At 41.9% G+C, this 19141-nt stretch overlaps 2 protein-coding genes across 2 annotated transcripts; one reads left to right on the top strand and one right to left on the bottom strand.

Moving 5' to 3' along the window:
* Positions 1-11184: 11184 nt before the first annotated feature.
* LOC138877731 (uncharacterized) lies at positions 11185-12008 on the bottom strand. Its single transcript, XM_070157362.1, has 3 exons — positions 11786-12008; positions 11371-11620; positions 11185-11257 (listed from the first exon to the last, which is right to left on the bottom strand). The coding sequence occupies exons 1-3, from the start codon at positions 12006-12008 to the stop codon at positions 11185-11187; spliced, it is 546 nt and encodes a 181-aa protein (XP_070013463.1).
* A 4732-nt stretch (positions 12009-16740) lies between these two features.
* LOC138877730 (uncharacterized) lies at positions 16741-17618 on the top strand. The gene is made up of 2 exons (XM_070157361.1): positions 16741-17125; positions 17296-17618. The coding sequence occupies exons 1-2, from the start codon at positions 16741-16743 to the stop codon at positions 17616-17618; spliced, it is 708 nt and encodes a 235-aa protein (XP_070013462.1).
* The last annotated feature ends 1523 nt before the right edge of the window (positions 17619-19141 follow it).

Here is a 19141-nt window from a genome sequence, read left to right as displayed (position 1 = left end):
GAAATTGCGGACCGCAGAATTCCATCTGCGGTCACAATCAAAGAAGAAAAAATCAACAATCAAGTGTACAAATTGCGGACTACACATGAATTGTGCAGCCGCAAAGCGGGGATAAGAGTTGAAGATTAGAGAGTGTGCAAAAAGACCAAATCCAGGAGTCTTTATATTGTGGACTGCACAAGAATTGAGCGGCCGCAGACCTAAATATGTAGACTGCAGAAGGTTGCCTCGCGACTGTAGTTCAGAAATGTACGGCTGCAGAACTCCACTTCCTGCCAAGATAAAAAATCTACGGACATCACATGGAATTGTGCAACTGCATAACCTGTCGAGGGGCATTTTTGTACGAGATTTTCAGCCTTGTATAAATAGACGAGTTTCACGAACTAGGTCAAGTTTGAACATCTGAAAGTCCAGTAGTCGTTTTTCTTTGCCATTTTCAGAAGTTTACTTTGCTTTGGTGTATTTTACAATAGATTTAATCATTTTTAGATTTCATTATGAGTTTAATTAGTCTTTCTTCTCTATTTTTTTCAAACCCAAGTATGAGTAGCTAGATTTTTATTTGGGTTGTGACCCAACCCTAGTATAAACCTTATGTGTATCTAATTTAGTGCTTATTTATGGTTGGGTGTTTATTATTTAGCTTAGTTCATGCTTTAATTATGGAATTAGTGGTTGCAAATATTAGTTCATGCCTATTTGACTTAGTCTCTACTTGAGAAAGAGAGACCTAGTCTAGGATAACTTAGCTTACAAAGAATTGGGTCAATCAAGAGATTGATTAACCCAATTAAAGTTCAACCTAGAGATACATAACCCTACTTGAGCTTTTATTAACTACTTTGTGTGATACCCATTTGGTCTTGAGAAAGTTAAATTGGGAAAAACCACTCTTTGACCGAGAGGTATTGAGTGGGTAAATTAGAGTTGATAGCTATAATACACCCCCAATCAACGAAACAAGCATTAAAGTCTTTATCCATTAGGCAAACACTTAGGTAATGGTCAAAACCCTAGGCTATTTATCAGTTTAGAAAAAACTCAAAAACAATTATCTCTAGTCTTTTTTCTTTATTTTGCAATATTTAGAGTAAAATTAGAAGTAGAAAACAAATCTTTGTGTGAAAGTGAAATCTAGATAATTCAATCACTCACATTGAAATATATACCCCTAACTCCCATCTTATCTCCCTATGAATTCGACTCTGACTCTTAATTGGGTTTATTATTGCATACAATCGTGTCATATCTCTTTTGAGGTGTACATTTGGATGTGATCAATTTTTTGGCATCGTTGCCGGGGAGTTAAAGACGGTGTTATCTTTATATTTGGGTGTGTTTTTGGAATATCTTCTTTTCCTTACATGTTACTAACTTGTTTGAGAAATCGTAGATACAACCATGGCAAACAATTAGCTCAGAAATATTGCTTTGGGGGATATGGATGTCGAGGATGAGCAAGTGGATGAGGTTCCTCTTGAACCTCAAGCCAACAGAAGAGGCCGAGTGATGGGAGCCAACCCTACACCACTACAGAGTGGCGAGAGTAGTCGAAGAAGCTTTTACCCGAGATGGTCGGGATCGAATCCACAAGGAGCTAGAAGTGGTAATTGGATTCCTATCTAAACTAGAGATGTGTAATGCTCTTAATTACTCTTCCAATCCTCTTTTGGTTGGATATTACTTCTAATATTTATGCTAATGATAAGCTAAATTAAACTAAGAATGATTGCTTGTAGGGTTTTCTAATTAGTTAAAGAGGCACTAGGGAAGTGACTTTCTTCTAGGTAAATACTTGACGGGATCTAAAGCCTAAGACAAAGACGTTATGTTGGGGATTGTGATATGGCCAATGCACAGATTTATGCACTTTATACCTCTCGGTAGCTTGAGTGAATTTCCCTAATTGACTTTCTCAAGACCAATTGGGTGTCAAAATTGTGCAAGCAATATAGGCTCAAGTCGGGTATTACTATCTCTAGGTTTAACCCTTTAATTGGGGCTATCAATCTCTTGATTACACCCCAATTCCTTGTTGGACCGATTTTCCTAGACTTAAGTTCTCTTTCTCCAGGAGAAGCCAAGTCAAATAGGCACAAATTAGTGTTTGCAACCACCAATTCAATATGGAAAACACAAATCAGTCCAAATATCAACTACCCATAAATATCTAAGCCTTAAATCAAAAGACCCATCAAATACCCACACTAGGGTTGAGCCACAACCCTAGCTAATGGGTCTATCTACTCATAATAATGAAAGAAAACAGAGAAATAGATGAAGAATAACTCATAAGATTTAATTACAAGCTAATAATTGAAGATTCAATGATAAACCCACTATAAAATTACTCAAAATAGTCAAATACAGTCGTTCACGAGCTCTGCTGAAAAGTAGATTACAAAAGATACCCTAAAAATGTGAAAAGAAAGTATTTATACTAGGCTAAATTTTCTGGACAAAAATACCCTTGACGAGGTAGTGCGGTCCGCACAAAATGCATCGTGGACCGCAATGAGGATTTTTATCTTGATAACGCATTTTTTGAATCGGGCCACCGCGGGCCGCATAGAATGCACCGCGGCCGCGGTGGCATCAGTTGCGGTCCACACAAAAAGGACCGCGAACCGCATTGGCCTTCATCTTCAAACTCATAACTCTCTGATCCCCCATCTTTGCGGATCGCACAAAATGGGTTGCGGCCGCAAAGAGGCCACTGTGACCGTACTAAATCCTCTGCGGTCCGCATTGCCTTAGGCTCCAAAAGTGCACCTCTCTGATTCTCCTCACTGCGGACCGCACTAAATGGATTGTGGCCACAGTGGATCTGTTTTAACTATGCTTGGACTTGTTCTTGGTACTTGTGCATGTTTCACTCCTTTTTGACTAATTGTTACCTTTTTGACCAAACCCTGTAACAAAGTTTAACATGTAAGCATTTGGGATTAATCTGTATATATTTTTAATCAAAACTCAAGTAAAATGGAGTGTAAAATGGACTAGAATCCCTTGTTATCAACTCCCCCAAACTTAAGCTTTTGCTTGTCCTCAAGCAAACAAAACAAGACCCACCTCTTAAGAGTAAATCCAAGAAAATTCAGCTGACCTAGAGTGACCTCATCTAGCATCAAGTGGGACTAAAAATTTCCCTCAATTCAAATGAATCATTAACAACATTCGACCTTCTAAACACCATGGATTTAGTGCGACACAAGAGCATCAAGAGTTGACTCAACCCATCAAAGAAATTCTTTCTACTACTTTGGTCATTGTGGAACCCAAACTCATACTCCTCAACTCTCCCTAAGCAGACCTCACTTTTAGATTGTAGCACTCAGAACGAGGATTGTGGAAAACACACTCATCTCTCTCAAAGAAAGGTCACAAGTCTGGCTCTAAGTACCATAAGCTTACCTTTTATGTGAGTCACCACTAATGTAAGCTTCATTCAACTCAAAATCATATAGGGCTTTTGTGGAGATATAGTGAAGGCTTTTGGTTTAGGGTAGGAAATATTTAGTCTAAGTAGGTTCCATCTTCCCTTTAGCACTTCATTTGCTTCATTTAGGCACACATTCTCTAGACTTTTTGAGTCATTAACTTCTTTCTTAGGAGTCAGACAGACACAATGTCATCTTTCTTGTTCATTTCAAACCTTTTTCTCCTTTCTCAACTTTCCACACCTTTCATTTCTTTACTTTTATTGAATCCCTTCATTTTTTTCTACATGGATCATTCTTTTTGTCTTTTTGATTTTTCTTACTTTTTCCTTACCTTTCCTTTTCTTCATTTTGTACCTTTTACCACTTTGTTGCATTCCTTGTCTCTCAAACAAACTTATGCTTTTCCCTTGTGCTAAGGAAAGATCGGGTGCCAAGAGAGGGTATTTTTAAAAAGGGTAAAGGCTTATATCGTGGTTTTTGAAAGAAAAAGGTCTATGGCTCAAAAGGGTTGACTAGGAATATTATCATTGGTGGGCTATGGAAGCTTTCAAGATATCGTTCGGATCAAGGAGAGCCTATAATTACATCTCAAGTCAAACCACACTTAGAATTTCACCTAGACAAACATTCAGGGCAAGTTCTAGACTAATGTCTCGGGACTTGGACTTGCAATTCAAATTCTCACCACACAAGCTATAGGATTGCTAAAGAGACCGAGCCGGGGGCCCACAACAACCTTAGCTAAGATTTGAGCAACACGAATGGTCCCGAAAAACCACTTGATGATTATCGGCCAACACAAGAGTCTCAAGGTCACAACTTTCACCATCCTATGCATAACAATTTGTTTTTGACCATAGGATCAAAGGCAAATGTGATAGGCCCAAGTGAAGCTTTGCTTGAGGCACCCTTACCAACTAGCTACTATTTACACAAAAAAGCAAAAATAAAACAGACTCAAACCCTTAAGAAGGTTGTCATGCCATCCATCATCGGGAAGAGCCACCCGGTTCACACAAATTCCACCTTTGGAAAGAATCGTGGCATTAAGAAAACCAAAGGCTTATTGAACGCAAAACTCAAAATAAGAAGCTATCAAAATAAAATAAGAAGCTATGAACGAGAAAATAAGAAAAGTAGAATGAATATGTATAAGAGGGGATTTAGATGAATATACATAAGGGGGAATGAATATATACATCAGAAAGTAATTTTATATATAGACCAAAGTTTCAAAGTACGAAAAATAAACTAGAATGGTAAAATTATGTATATACCAAAAGTAAAAAAGAAAGCATAATAAAAGAAAATAGTGTCATATATACAACCCAAATCATCTAAATAGGACTACCCCCTCAAATGAAAGCTAGCATTGTCCTCAATGATAACTAGCCAAAATAAGCTCAAAAAACGATAGAGAGTAAAAAAGAAACTCCCTACTGACCCTCCGTCTGCATAGGATCAAGAGTATGGGTCTATGGGCCCTCGGACTGCTCGGGAACCTGTGACTGGCTCTCTGCAACCTGTATCTCCACTGGGACCTAGGCCTGTACTATGTCCTAGGACTGTACTGGAATCTGGGGCTGGCTAGAGGAACCTCCTTGCGGGTCCTCCAACTCTATAACGGCATCATCGACAAGGGGAATCACCCTCTTCCTCTTGGCTGGCCTCTCTGTCTCCTGTTCCGGCTCAGGCTGGGATGCTGGAGCCGGGTCATGCAATAAAAGATCCAAAGGCAAGTGATCAGCCTTTAATCTCTCCACCTCCACCCTCAACTCTTTCACCGACTCCTTGGATGCTCGAGTCTTTCTTAGTTTTTTTGGTCAAATCTTTCAATGTTTTTCTATGTGCACCCACAGCGTCCAATATTAATTGCTTGTTCTCCAGGAGTTTCTTCTGGTTCTCCAGAAGCTCCTTAAGAGTGTCCTCCACTGACTGTGGAACCTGTGGCTAAGGAGGTGTAGATTGGGTTGCCACCGACGTAGAAAGTACAAATAGCTTAGAAGTGGCTGCCTGCATCCAGTTGTTGATACTGGCGAGGGTCTGGCTCAAGCAGTGGGCAGTCAAAGGATATGCTACAGATGAGGGAATATCTGGAGATGTAGAAGTGGAAGGTCCTGGTCCATGTCTGGGGTAGCTGAAGGAGGCTGAGTAAGAGCCACTACTGCTACTGGCTCTTCAGACTGGCCAGTAGAAACAATGGATTTTCCCTTGGGGTTCTTGCCTTTAGGGTTGTCATCACCCTATAGGCTGTACCAGGATAAGGGTGCCTTCGTCTTCACCTTCACATCAAATCTCTTTTTTTCTACATCTTGATCCTCGAAGTAAATAGTCAAGAAATTTGGGAAGGGGTAGGATCTATCACCTTCGTTCACCACCCGTGTAATCACTCTGGACATCACATTCCCGATGCTGATCGGGTACTCCGCCATGATTGATGCCACCAATATATCCTGGTAGATAGGAAGAGAGTTATCATGAGTGGTGGGATCTAGCCTGCTACACACAAATGTCTCCCACCCTTTTGCGTCGAAGTTCAGGGTTCTTCTCAGAATTTTTACTCCCGATGTCAACCATGCTGGGGTGGTACCTGGGACTACCAAGTACTCTGCTAACCATGGACGGTCATCCTCCCCCAAAGCTACCTTCTCTATGTACAATGCCTCATGCTCCTCCAGGAATCCCATGTTGTCATTGATCGTTTTTCCGTCAAACTTTATTTTCAAAGTTTGCACCTTAGTCACTGTAGTGCCCTTTATTTTCAAATTTTGATGTGGGCAACATTGGTGTAGAACTCCTTGACTAAGTGCTCATTGGCATCCTCCACATGGCCTATGAAATAGTCCCAGTCTGCTCTCTCTTTGAACTGCCTCAGCACATTGGGGTTGTGAGGTGAAAGGTCCTTTGTAATGAATTTCCGCTCCGGTATCAACTTCCTCTCGGGCCACCATTCCCTGAACTTGTGGTAGGCTACTTCACTCATGAATCTATCTTGTCATGCTTTCGGGTTCCTGGTTCTCTCTACTCCTCCTACTTAGGGCTCACCCCCTCTTTCTTCTTCTACGGGATCCTCACCGGATATTGAAGATTGGGTGAGGTAGAATAGCCATTGTTACTGCCCGCAGCTAAGCCCTCAGACGACTCGGAAGAAATTTGCGCTGACGCTTGGGAAGTTGGGGTGCACGAAGGTGTATCTCTCAATCTGGGCCTCTCCGGCCAGTCAGGAACATATTCTGGCACGAAGTCAGAGTCGGATGCTTCTCGGGAGGGCATATACTCACTTCCCGACTGCGAAGCAGCTCTATCAGCAGCCCTTATGATCCTTCTGGTGTACTTAATAGCTTGTCGGGCTTATGGGGTCAATCTAATCATGCCCTGTCCCCTATCCCGGGAGGACTCTCCTTTCCCTATCTGTTTATCGGCTCCGCCTCATGATTTCACCATTATCTACAAGGAGAATGCATTATGTTTTTGTTAATATCCCAGTATCATATGAAGCAGTGCAGAATAAAATTGTAGACAGTTGAAAATGAAAAGTAGAATTGCAGACCGCGGACTGCACAAAATGAAGTGCGGCCGTAAAGAGGCTATCGTGGACCGCACAAAATGCACCACAGTCCGCATTGAGGTGGGGGTCAGACTACCCACTCTCTGATTCCAGGCACCACGGTCCGCACAAAATGGCATTGCGGTCCGCATTAAGGCATCGCGGACTGCAAAAGATTCACCGCGGCCGCAGTCCTTAACTTTCAACCTTTCTGAAGTCATACCATCGTGGTCCGCACAAAATGGTATTGTGGACCGCAAAAAAGCACCACGGACCACACAAAATACCATCGCGGACCGCGGTAAGCCAAGAACAATAATACCAACCTAGGGTTTCAAATATTCGTCTCAATTTTAGCCTAAAATCACATAATATTGATCCCCTAGGTTTTTAATCAGTGTTTTTAACTAATTAGCCCTAATTTAAACATTTTTAAGCAAAGCCTACACAACAATTTAAAGAACAGGGAAGAAAAAGAAGAAAAACTAGCTAATTAAAAGAAAATAACAAAGTTAAAAACTAAGAAAAAAATTTAAAAAAAAATTAAGATTACCAGTTAGTGAGATGCAACACAGATGATTGACAATAGATTGTAATTTATGCAATTAGGGCCTGGATGAACAGTGCTTTCTTTTTACTATTAAGAGCGAAGGATCGAAAAGTTTGAAATGAGGGCATGAGGTCCTATTTATAGAAAAGGACCCTGAGACCCACTGTACCTACCCACCGCGGACCACACAAAATGGCACCGCGGTCCGCGATACTCAGAATCAAGAGGCACTAGGGAGACGTCCACTATTGACCACAAGAAATGCAACACGGCCGCAGTGGTCCACCGTGGACCGCACAAATTGCATGGCGGTTGCAGTGACAAACTTCAGAGAACCCCCATTTTTTGATCAATCACTCTGCGTACTGCATTGAAATGTTGCCCCTGCACTAAGGCCCTCGCGGCCGCACCAAATGCAACAGTGCAAACTTCAGAGAGTGTCCATTTTTTTCCAACTTGGTCCTGCACTACATCAAAACAATCCTACAACATCTCACAACCAGTTAGTCTAAAAAAAATCCTATACTACAAAGAAAATCAAAGAAAAACAAAAAGAAAGACACATGGGTTGCCTCCCAAGAAGCGCCTGATTTAACGTCGCGGCACGACACAGGTTACCATCAAATCACTTTAGATGGAGTAGTGCCACCACGTGGCTGTCATCAATCTTGCCCAGGTAGTGCATGACCCTATGCCCATTAACTCTGAAAATCTCCCTATTTTTGTTCTTCAAGTCAAGTGCACCAAACGGAGTCACAAACACCACTTCAAAAGGTCTACTCTATTTCGACTTAAGCTTTCCCGGAAACAAACGTAACCGAGAATTGAACAAGAGAACCAAATCACCCACTTTAAACTCCTTTCCACGAGCATATTTATCATGAAGGTACTTTATCTTGTCCTTGTACAAGGACAAACTGGAGTAGGCATGGAATCGGAATTCATCAAGTTCATTAAGCTGCTCCACACAAAGATTTGCTACCACATCTCATTCAAGATTCAGCTTCCTTAAAGCCCACATGGCATTGTGCTCTAACTCAACCAGTAGATGGCAAGCTTTCCCAAACACCAACCAGTACGGGGACATACCAATCGGAGTCTTGTAAGCAGTCCTATAAGCCCATAGAGCATCATCCAACTTCTTTGACCAATCGGTCCTATTTGCATTGACCGTCTTTGACAATATACTCTTGATTTCCCTGTTTGAGACTTCAACTTGGCCACTCGCTTGAGGATGATAAGGAGTAGAAACTTTGTGATTGACACCATACTTTGCAAGCAAAGTGTCAAAAGCTCTATTACAAAAATGAGACCCCTCATCACTTATGATTGCACAAGGAGTGCTAAACCTTGTAAAAATGCTCTTCTTGAAAAACGCAACAACATTCCGGGCCTCATTGTTGGGTAAAGCCACGGCCTCGACCCACTTTCAAACATAGTCAACCGCCACAAGAATATATGTGTTCCCACACGGGCTAACAGACGGGCCCTTAAAATCAATGCCCCAGACATCAAAAATATCCACTTCAAGAATGGTATTGAGAGGCATCTCATCTTTTTTCAAAATTCCACCCACTCTTTGACATTCGTCGCATCTCTTCACAAGTTCACTTGTATCTTTGTACAAAGTTAGCTAATAAAACCCGCAATTAATAACTTTTGAAGCCGTCCTCGCCCCGCCATGATGGCCACCATAGGGAGAGGAATGACAAGACTCTAAGATACTCAATTGCTCCTCCTTCGGGACACACCTTCGGATCACACCATCCGTGCAAATCTTGAACAAGTACAGCTTATCCTAATAGAAGTCCAACCTATCCCGTTTGAGCTGCTTCCTTTGGTTAGAAGAGAGATCACACAGGATTATAGCAGTCACAAGAAAATTAGCAACGTCCGCAAACCATGGCATACCATTCACCGACACAGAAAAGAGTTGCTCATCGGGAAATGAATCATTGATCTCTAGGCCATCACGAGGCCTCCCCTCCTCCTCCAAGCGGGACAAATGGTCTGCCACTTGGTTTTCACTACCCTTCCGGTCCACAATCTCCAAATCAAACTCTTGAAGTAACAAGACCCATCGCACCAGTCTAGCTTTAGAATACTTCTTCGTCATCAAGTACCGGAGTGCGGCATGATCGGTATGAACTATGACCTTGGCACCCATGAGATACGGCCGAAATTTCTCCATCTCGAACACAATAGCCAAAAGCTCTTTCTTAGTCACCGTGTAGTTCACTTGAGCATCATTCATTGTCTTGCTCGCATAGTACACCGGATGAAACAATTTGTTCACTATTTGACCCAAGACCGCCCCAACCGCAACATCACTCGTGTCACACATAATCTCGAAAGGCAAGCTCCAATTGGGTGCGGTAATAATAGGAGTGGTGGTCAACTTGTGCTTGAGAAGTTCAAAGGCTTGCATACATCTCTCATCGAACACGAACTTGGCATCCTTTTCCAATAACTTGCATAAGAGATCCACTACCTTCGAAAAGTCTTTGATAAATCACCAGTAGAACCCCGCATGCCCAAGAAAACTTCTAACTCCCTTGACAGAAATAGGGAAAGGAGCCTTGAAATCACACCAATTTTTGCTTTGTCCACCTCTATATCATGCTTTGAAATTTTATGCCCAAGAACTATTCCCTCCTCAACCATGAAGTGGCATTTCTCCCAATTAAGAACAAGATTGGTTTCTTCACAACGGGCCAACACTCTATCAATATTTTTCAAACATTCATCAAACGAGTCCCCCACAACACTAAAGTTGTCCATGAACATCTCCAAAATATCTTCCACCATATCGGTGAAAATGGCCCTTATATACCGCTGAAATGTAGCCGGTGCATTACACAACCCAAAAGACATCCTAGAAAAGGCAAAGGTGCCATATGGACAAGTGAAGGTGGTCTTCTCCTGATCTTCCGAAGCAATCAAGATTTGGTTGTACCCAGAATACCCATCCAAGAAGCAATAGAAGGCACGCCCCGCAAGTCTGTCTAGCATCTGATCAAGAAAAGGCAATGGAAAGTGATCCTTGCGGGTCACTTTATTCAACTTGCAGTAGTTCATGTACACCCTCCACCCGGTAACAGTCCTTGTTGGAATCAACTCATTCTGCAAATTTGTAACTGTGGTCATACCACCCTTTTTCGGCACATATTTCACTGGTGAAGTCCAAGAGCTATCAGAGATAGGGTACACAACCCCGGCATCCAACCACTTGATCACCTCCTTTTTCACAACTTCTTGCATTGCCTCGTTCAACCTCCTTTGATGTTCCAAGGAGGGCTTTGCATCATCTTCCAGAATAATCTTGTGCATACAGAATGCGGGTCTTATCCCCCAAACTTCAGCTAAGGTCCATCCAATTACCTTCTTCTGCTTTTGAAGCACCACCAATATGGCATCAACTTGCATGTTAGTAAGACAAGAGGAAAGAATAACTGGCAAAGTTGAACTAGGGCCTAAGAATTCATACCTGAGTGTGGAGGCAACGGCTTCAACTCCAATACCAGAGGTTCCTCAATTAAAGGTTTTGTTGGTGGAGTCTTCCTATTCTTAAGATCCAAAGAGAGTTTCCTAGGCTCATAAGAGTAAGAGCCCATTCCATGTAAATCATTCACGCACTCCACTCAGCCTTCATCCTTGTTTACATCAAGATTCAACAAAACTAACTCTAGAGGGTCCTCCACATTGATCATTGCACTAGTATCATCAACTATCACTGTCATGACAAGGTCCACAAAAGAGCACACTTCAGAACTGTTGGGCTGCTTCATTGACTTGCACACATGAAAGACCACTTTCTCATCACCCACCCGAAAGTGAGTTCCCCTGCTTCCACATCAACTAAGATCTTCCTTGTAGTAAGGAAAGGTCTTCCTAATATGATTGGAACCTCATAATCTACTTCACAGTCCAAGATCACAAAATCAGCTGGCAAGATAAATTTGTCCACCCGGACAAGAACATTATCAATGATACCCAATGGTCTTTTCATAGTTCTATCTTCCATTTGCAATCTCATGGAAGTCGGCCTCGGTTGCTTAATACCCAAAGTCTTGAAAACTGAGCAGTGCATCAAGTTAATACTCGCCCCCAAATCATATAGAGCTTTCGTAAAGTCCACACTCCTAATGGTGCAAGGAATGGTGAAAGCACGGGGATCTTCTAGCTTCAGGGCCATTGAGTGCACTATTGCACTAACTTGGTGGGTCATCTTGATAGTTTCACAATCCATGGATCTTTTCTTTGTCACCAAGTCCTTCATGAATTTAGCATAATTCGGCATTTGATCTAGAGCCTCCACCAAAGGCACATTAATGGATAAGCTCTCCATCATGTCAATATACTTCTTAAACTGATTCTCATTTTTCCAGTTCGCGAACCTTTGAGGATAAGGTAGAGGTGGCCTTGGCAAAGGAGCCTTGGCTTTAGGCACAACTGGCTTCGGCATGTCTATTATGTGTTCCCTATTAGGTTCACGTCATTCTGAGTTTCTACCTCGACATCTTGGATATCAATCCTCACTTCCTCATTCACGTTCTCATCAATCACATTTTCAACCACCAAAGGAATCTCATCTTCTTGCAACTCAACTTCATCACTCAAAATTTCTTTTTGCTTGGAGGCATTCACATCACCGCCTCTTCCACTTCTTGTAGTTACTGCCATAACATGATTGTTCTCACCCTTCGGGTTAACTACCGTGTCACTTGGTAGAGCCCCCTTAGGGCGAGTATTCAAGGATTGTGATGTGGCCTAATTGAACCTCCAAGTTTCTGATTGAAGTATTGTGGGAAGCCAACTGAGCATCAGAGTTCGCATTCTTTTTCATCATCTATTCAACCATCATTTCAATTCTCCCCATTTCATTGTTGGAAGAACTAGGACCTTGGGATGGAAATGGGGGTGGATTGTTCGGTTGTTGATACATTGGGAGCCTTTGAAAGGCTTGCCCCCGATTTCCTTGATTGCCATTGTTCCAACTACCCTGATTGTTATTACCACCCTAGTTGTTATTGTTGCCATTCCAATTACCCTGATTGTTCTAATTATTGTTCTGATTGCCCCAATTGGAATTTTGGTTGTTGTTTCCCCAGTTACTATTTCTATGTTGTTGTTGATTGCCCCAATCGCCTTGGGGTCTCGATTATTGTTGGTTGGAAGAATTGCTCATTTGGCCTTGATAGTTATTCATGTATTACACCTCTTCATTCTGCCCATCATAACCATCATCTTGGAATTCACCACAATTATTGTCATATTGATCCAAACTCCCTTGGTTCTGTTGACCTCTTTGTCTTCTTTTATTCACAAGCAGGTTGACACCCTCCATAGCATTTACTTGGCGTGAATTTTGAACTTGCTATGATTGTGTCTTTGCTAGCTGGTTCATTATTATTGTCAGCTCTGCTATCGCCTGCCCATGATCATGTAGCTCTTTGTGCAAGTGAGTGACCGTGTGGTTACCCTATAGCACATTGGCTCTACTTTGCCAAGCGGAGGACGTGTCAGCCATCTCGTCAAGAATGTTACAAGCCTCATCATAAGACAGCTTCATGAAATTACCCTTAGTAAGTTGGTTCGCTATGCACTGATTTGTTGTGTTAATGCCCCGGTAGAAAGTATGTTGTATCATTACCTCAGTCATATCATTGTTGGGACATTCCTTTACCATGGTTCTATATCGCTCTCATATCTCATGTAATGGTTTGATGGGTTTCTACTTGAAAGCTAAGATCCCATCTCTCAATGCTGCCATGTGCCCCGGCGAGAAAAACTTTGCAATGAATTTATTCGCCAACTCATCCCAAGTAGTGATGGAATGGTTGGGAAGTCGTTCAAGCCAATCCAATGCCTTCCCTCTAAGTTAGAAAGGGAATAGTCTCAACCGAAGTGCATCCTCTAACACATTAGTTTGCTTGCTCCCCCAACAGGTATCCATGAAACCCTTGAGATGTTTGTAAGCATTCTGATTGGCAGCGCCCGTGAAATACCCTTGCTGCTCCAACAATGTCAGCATCACATTTGTAATTTGAAAATTGCCCACACGGATCCGGGGTGGGGCAATTGCACTTGCATATTCTTGGTTGGGAAGCACTCGAGGAGCCACTCTTGGAGGTGGCGGGGAGGGTCTAGAATATTATCATTGGCCTGGCGGCCTTTCCTTTGTCCTTGAGGCACAATACGAACCTCATCATTAACGTTGTCATCTACCTCCTCCCCCGGTGGAAGATCTCCAAAAGGTGCGTTGTTTGCTGCCATTTTGTACCTGAAGTTGTGACACATATAAATTAGTAACGTAAAAGGAAAGAAGAACAATACACAAAAATATTTAGATAGATAGCCAAAACCGTTAGCGCCCCGGCAATGGCGTGATCAGAGCCAACCCTATACCACTACGGAGTGGCAAGAGCGGTCGAAGCAGCTTTTACCCGGATGGTGGGGATCGAATCCACAGGGAGCTAGAAGTGGGAATTAGACTCCTATCTAAATTAGAGATGCGTAATGCTCTTAATTACTCTTCCAATCCTCTTTTGGTTGGATATTACTTCGAATATTTATGCTAATGATAAGCTAAATTAAACTAAGAATGATTGCTTGTAGGGTTTTCTAATTAGTTAAAGAGGCATTAGGGAAGTGACTTTCTCCTAGGTGAATACTTTACGAGATCTAAAGCCTAAGGCAAAGACGTTATGTTGGGGATTATGATATAGCCAATGCACGGATTTATTCACTCTATACCTCTAGGTAGCTTGAGTGATTTTGCCCTAATTGACTTTATCAATACCAATTGGGTGTTAAAATTGTGCAAGCAATATAGGCTCAAGTCGGGTATTACTATCTCTAGGTTTAAGCCTTTAATTGGGGCTATCAATCTCTTGATTACATCACAATTCCTTGTTGGACTGATTTTCCTAGACTTAAGTTCTCTTTCTCAAGGAGAACCCAAATCAAATAGGCACAAATTAGTGTTTGTAACCACTAATTCAACATGGAAAACACAAATCAGTCCAAATATCAACACCCATAAACATCTAAGCCTTAAATCAAAAGAAACATCAAATACCCACACTAGGGTTGACCCACAACCCTTGCTAATGGGTCTAGCTACTCATAATAATGAAAGAAAACAGAGAAATAGAGGAAGAATAACCCATAAGATTTAATTACAAGCTAATAATTGAAGATTCAATGATAAACCCACTATAAAATTACTCAAAATAGTCAAATACAGTCGTTCACGAGTTCTGCTAAAAAGTAGATTACAAAACATACCCTAAAATGTGAAAAGAAAGTATTTATACTAGGCCGAATTTTCTAGACAAAAATACCCCTGACGAGGTATGCAGTTCGCACAAAATGCACCGCGGACCACAATGAGGCTTTTTAGCTTGATAACACATTCTCTGAATCTGGCCATTGTGGGCCGCATAAAATGCATCGCGGCCGTGGTGGCATCAGTTGTGGTCCGCACAAAAAGGATCGCGAACCGTATTGGCCTTCATCTTCAAACTCCTAACTCTCTATCCCCCATCTTTGCGGACCGCACAAAATGGGTTGCGGCTGCAAAGAGGCCACTGGGACCGACTAAATCCTCTGCGGTCCGCATTGCCTTAGGCTCCAAAAGTGCACCTCTCTGATTCTCCTCACTACGGACCGCACTAAATGGATTGCGGCCGCAGTGGATCTGTTTTAACTGTGCTTGGACTTGTTCTTGGTACTTGTGCATGTTTCACTCCTTTTTAAGCTGGTTTTGACTAATTGTCACCTTTTTGACCAAACCCTGCAACAAAGTACAATATGTAAGCCTTTGGGACTATTCTGCATACATTTTTAATCAAAACTCAAGTAAAAAGGAGTTTAAAATGGACTAGAATCCCTAGTTATCACCGAGTGCCTCATGACAATGTCCTTGCTCCACCCCCCAACTCCACCACGAGCGGATCCATACCGGGTGTTACCTAATGAAGGATATGCAAGTGCAATAGTCCCTCCCCGTATTAGGGCGTGCAACTTTTAAATCGCCAATGTGATGCTCACCTTGCTAGAGCAACAAGGTTTCTTCACCGATGCTCTAAGTCAAAATGCGTACAAATATTTGAAGGAATTTGTGGACACTTGTTGGGGAAGCAAACAAATAAATATTTTTGAGGATGCATTGAGGCTAAGGCTCTTTCCCTTCTCTCTTTAGGGGAACGATTTAGATTGGTTGGAACGTTTGTCGAATCATTCCATTCATACTTGGGGTGAGTTAGAAAAAAGGTTTATTTCTATGTTCTTCTCTCCGGGGCACATGGCTACACTTTAGGATGAGATTCTAGCATTCAAGCAAGAGCCCAATGAACCACTACACGAGATATGGGAGCGGTATAGAACAATGGTCAAGGAATGTCCCAACAACAATATGACGGAAAACATGATTCAACAAATCTTCTATCGTGGGATTAACACGACCAACCAAGGTGTGGTGAATCAACTTGCCAGTGGAAATTTCATGACTATACCATATGCGTAGGCATGTGATATTTTAGATGAAATGGCAAAAAATCATCGGCATGGCAATCCTGGGGTAATGTTCCACAAGGTGATCCCAATGTGATCCACCTTTACAAAGAGTTGCATGACCATGGACAAGACATTGCCGAATTGACTACCACCATGAATCAATTAGCAAAGGCTCAACTTCAACAAGTGCAAAGTCCTAAGCAAGTCAATGCCATGGAGGGAGTGAAAATGATGGTGAACAAGAGGAGGACCAAGGGTCCACAAGTGCAACATCGAGTGGAGAATTATGTGCAAGAGGATAATGGTTTTGATCAAGATGATTCTTATAAGGAACAAGAAGAGGAGGTGCAATATGTGAACAAATTTTAAGGGCAAAAAAATAACTTCCAGGGCCCAAACCAACAACAATGGCGACCTCAAAACAATCAAGGAAATTGGAATTCTAACAACCAAGGAAATTGCAGTGGTGGCAATAATCAATTGGCATAACAACAACAATCAAGGAAATTGGAGTGGCAATAATCAAGGAAATTGGGGGGAGGGGGTGTAACAATCAAAGTGGATGGAACAATAATCAAGGAAATAGGGGGTCGGGTTTTCAAAGGCCCCTGATGTATCAACAACCAAGCAACCCACCTCCTTACCCTTCCCATTGTCCAAGTTCTTCAAACAATGAGATGGCGCGTATTGAGAACATATTCAAGCAAATGATGGAAAAGAATGCCGATTCGGATGCCCAATTTGCATCACACAACACATCAATCCGCAACTTAGAAGTTCAAATGGGGCAAATCTCTCAATCTCTAAATACTCATCCTAAAGGGGCACTACCAAGTGACACGGTGGTGAACCCAAAGGGTAGAAACAACACGGGGCATTCTATGGCCGTTACTACAAGAAGTGGAAGAGGTGGGAATGTACCTACCTCAAGTCAAAGGAAACTTGTGGAGGAAGAACAAGTGGTACAAGAAGAAGAGACCCCGAACAATATAGAGCAATCTAATGATGAGGTTCAGATTGATATTAATGATAGTGTGGAAGAGACTCAAGAGGAGTTGAACCGTCTAGGGATCACATTATTGACATATCGGAACCGAAAATGCAATGGGCTAAGGTACCATTGTCTAAGCCTCCACCTCCATACCCTCAATGACTTTTCAAGAAAAATGGTAAAAACCAATTCAAGAAGTTTATTCAAATGATGAAGAATCTCTCAATCAATGTGCCATTAGTTGAAGCCTTGAAAATATGGCATGGTTATGCAAAGTTCATGAAGGATCTTGTGACAAAAAAGCGGTCTATGAATTTTGAAACTATTAAAGTCTCTCATCAAGTGAGTGCAATTGTGCATTTAATGGCACCTAAGTTGGAGGATCTCGGTGCTTTCACGATTCCTTGTACAATTGAAAGTGCTGAGTTTGCTAAAGCTCTTTGTGATCTTGGGGCAAGTATCAATTTGATGCCCTATTCGGTTTTCAAAACCTTGGGAATTGGAAAAAAAGGATCCACCTCTATGAGATTGCAAATGGTTGATCGCACTATGAAGATAACTTAAATGATTGAAGATGTCTTGGTTCGTGTCTATAAATTCATTCTTCCGATGGATTTTGTCATTCTTGATTGTGAAGTTAATTATGAGGTGCCGGTTATTCTTGGAAGACCTTTACTTGCTACGGTAAAGGCTCTTTGTGATGTGGAAGTCGGAGAACTCACCTTCCGGGAGGGTGATAAGCAAGTGGTTTTCCATATGTGTAAATCCATTCGAAAACCAAATAGCAATGAAGTGTGCTCTTTTGTGGACTTAGTGACCGATGTTATTGTTGATGATACAAGTGCCACAATCAATGTTGGTGATATGTTGGAGGTTGTCTTGCTCAACTTTGATGGAATCTTTAGACTCTTTGCACGGAATGGGGTCGTACAATTATGCAACCCAAAAACTATCTTTGGATCTTGAAAATAGGACAACTCCTCCTATAGAGCCTTTCATTGAAGAGCCTTCTACCTTGAAGTTGAAGCCATTTCCTCCACATCTTCAGTATGAATTTCTTCGCCCTTGTTCTACTTTACCGGTTATTCTTTCCTCTTGTTTAACTAACATGCAGATAGATTCTACATTGGTGGCACTACAAAAGAGGAAGAAGGCTATTGGGTGGACATTGGCATATATTCGGGGGATAAGCCCCGCATTTTGCATGCATTAGATCAACTTGGAGGAAGGAGCCAAACCATCTATTGAACATCAAAGGAGACTCAATGCGGCGATGCAAGAGGTTTTCAAAAAGGAGATTATCAAGTGTTTGGATGTCGGGGCTGTCTATCCCATTTTTGATAGTTCGTGGACTTCTCCGGTTCAATGTGTCCCAAAGAAGGTGGGGTGAAGGTGGTCACCAATGATAAGAATGAGTTGACTCCTACAAGAATGGTAATCGGTTGGAGAGTGAGTATGGACTATCGCAAGCTCAACAAAGTCACAAAGAACGATCATTTTCCACTTCCGTTCTTAGACCAAATGCTTGATAGGTTGGCCGGCCATGATTTTTATTATTTTATTGATGGGTATTTTGGCTACAACCAAATCCTTATTGCTCTGGTGGATCAAAATAAAACAACATTCACATGTCCCTATGGTAATTTCGCTTTCAAGAGGATGCCATTTGGTTTGTGCAATGCACCAGCGACATTTCAAAGGTGTATGATAGCTATTTTCACGAACATGGTGCTCAATTGGGAGAAGTGTCATTTCATGGTCGAGGAAGGCATTGTCCTTGGCCACAAAATCTCACAGAATGGAATTGAAGTTGACAAGGCAAAGATTAAGGTGATTTCTAAACATCCACCTCCGACTTCGGTGAAGGGTGTGCGGAGTTTCTTAGGCTGAGCAGGGTTTTATCGGTGTTTCATCAAATATTTCTCTAAGTTGGTGAACCCGTTGTACAAGCTTCTCGAAAAGGATGCTAAGTTTAATTTCAATGATAATTGCATGAGAGATTTTGAATTGTTAAAGCTTAAGTTGACAACTACTCCCATCACCACCGCTCCAAATTGGAGTGTCCCTTTTGAACTCATATATGATGC

Source organism: Nicotiana sylvestris, chromosome 9 (genome assembly GCF_000393655.2).
Source record: "Nicotiana sylvestris chromosome 9, ASM39365v2, whole genome shotgun sequence".
Taxonomy (NCBI): Eukaryota; Viridiplantae; Streptophyta; class Magnoliopsida; order Solanales; family Solanaceae; genus Nicotiana; species Nicotiana sylvestris.
Note: the sequence above shows the minus strand (reverse complement) of the source record. Positions and strands in the feature narration are given on the sequence as shown.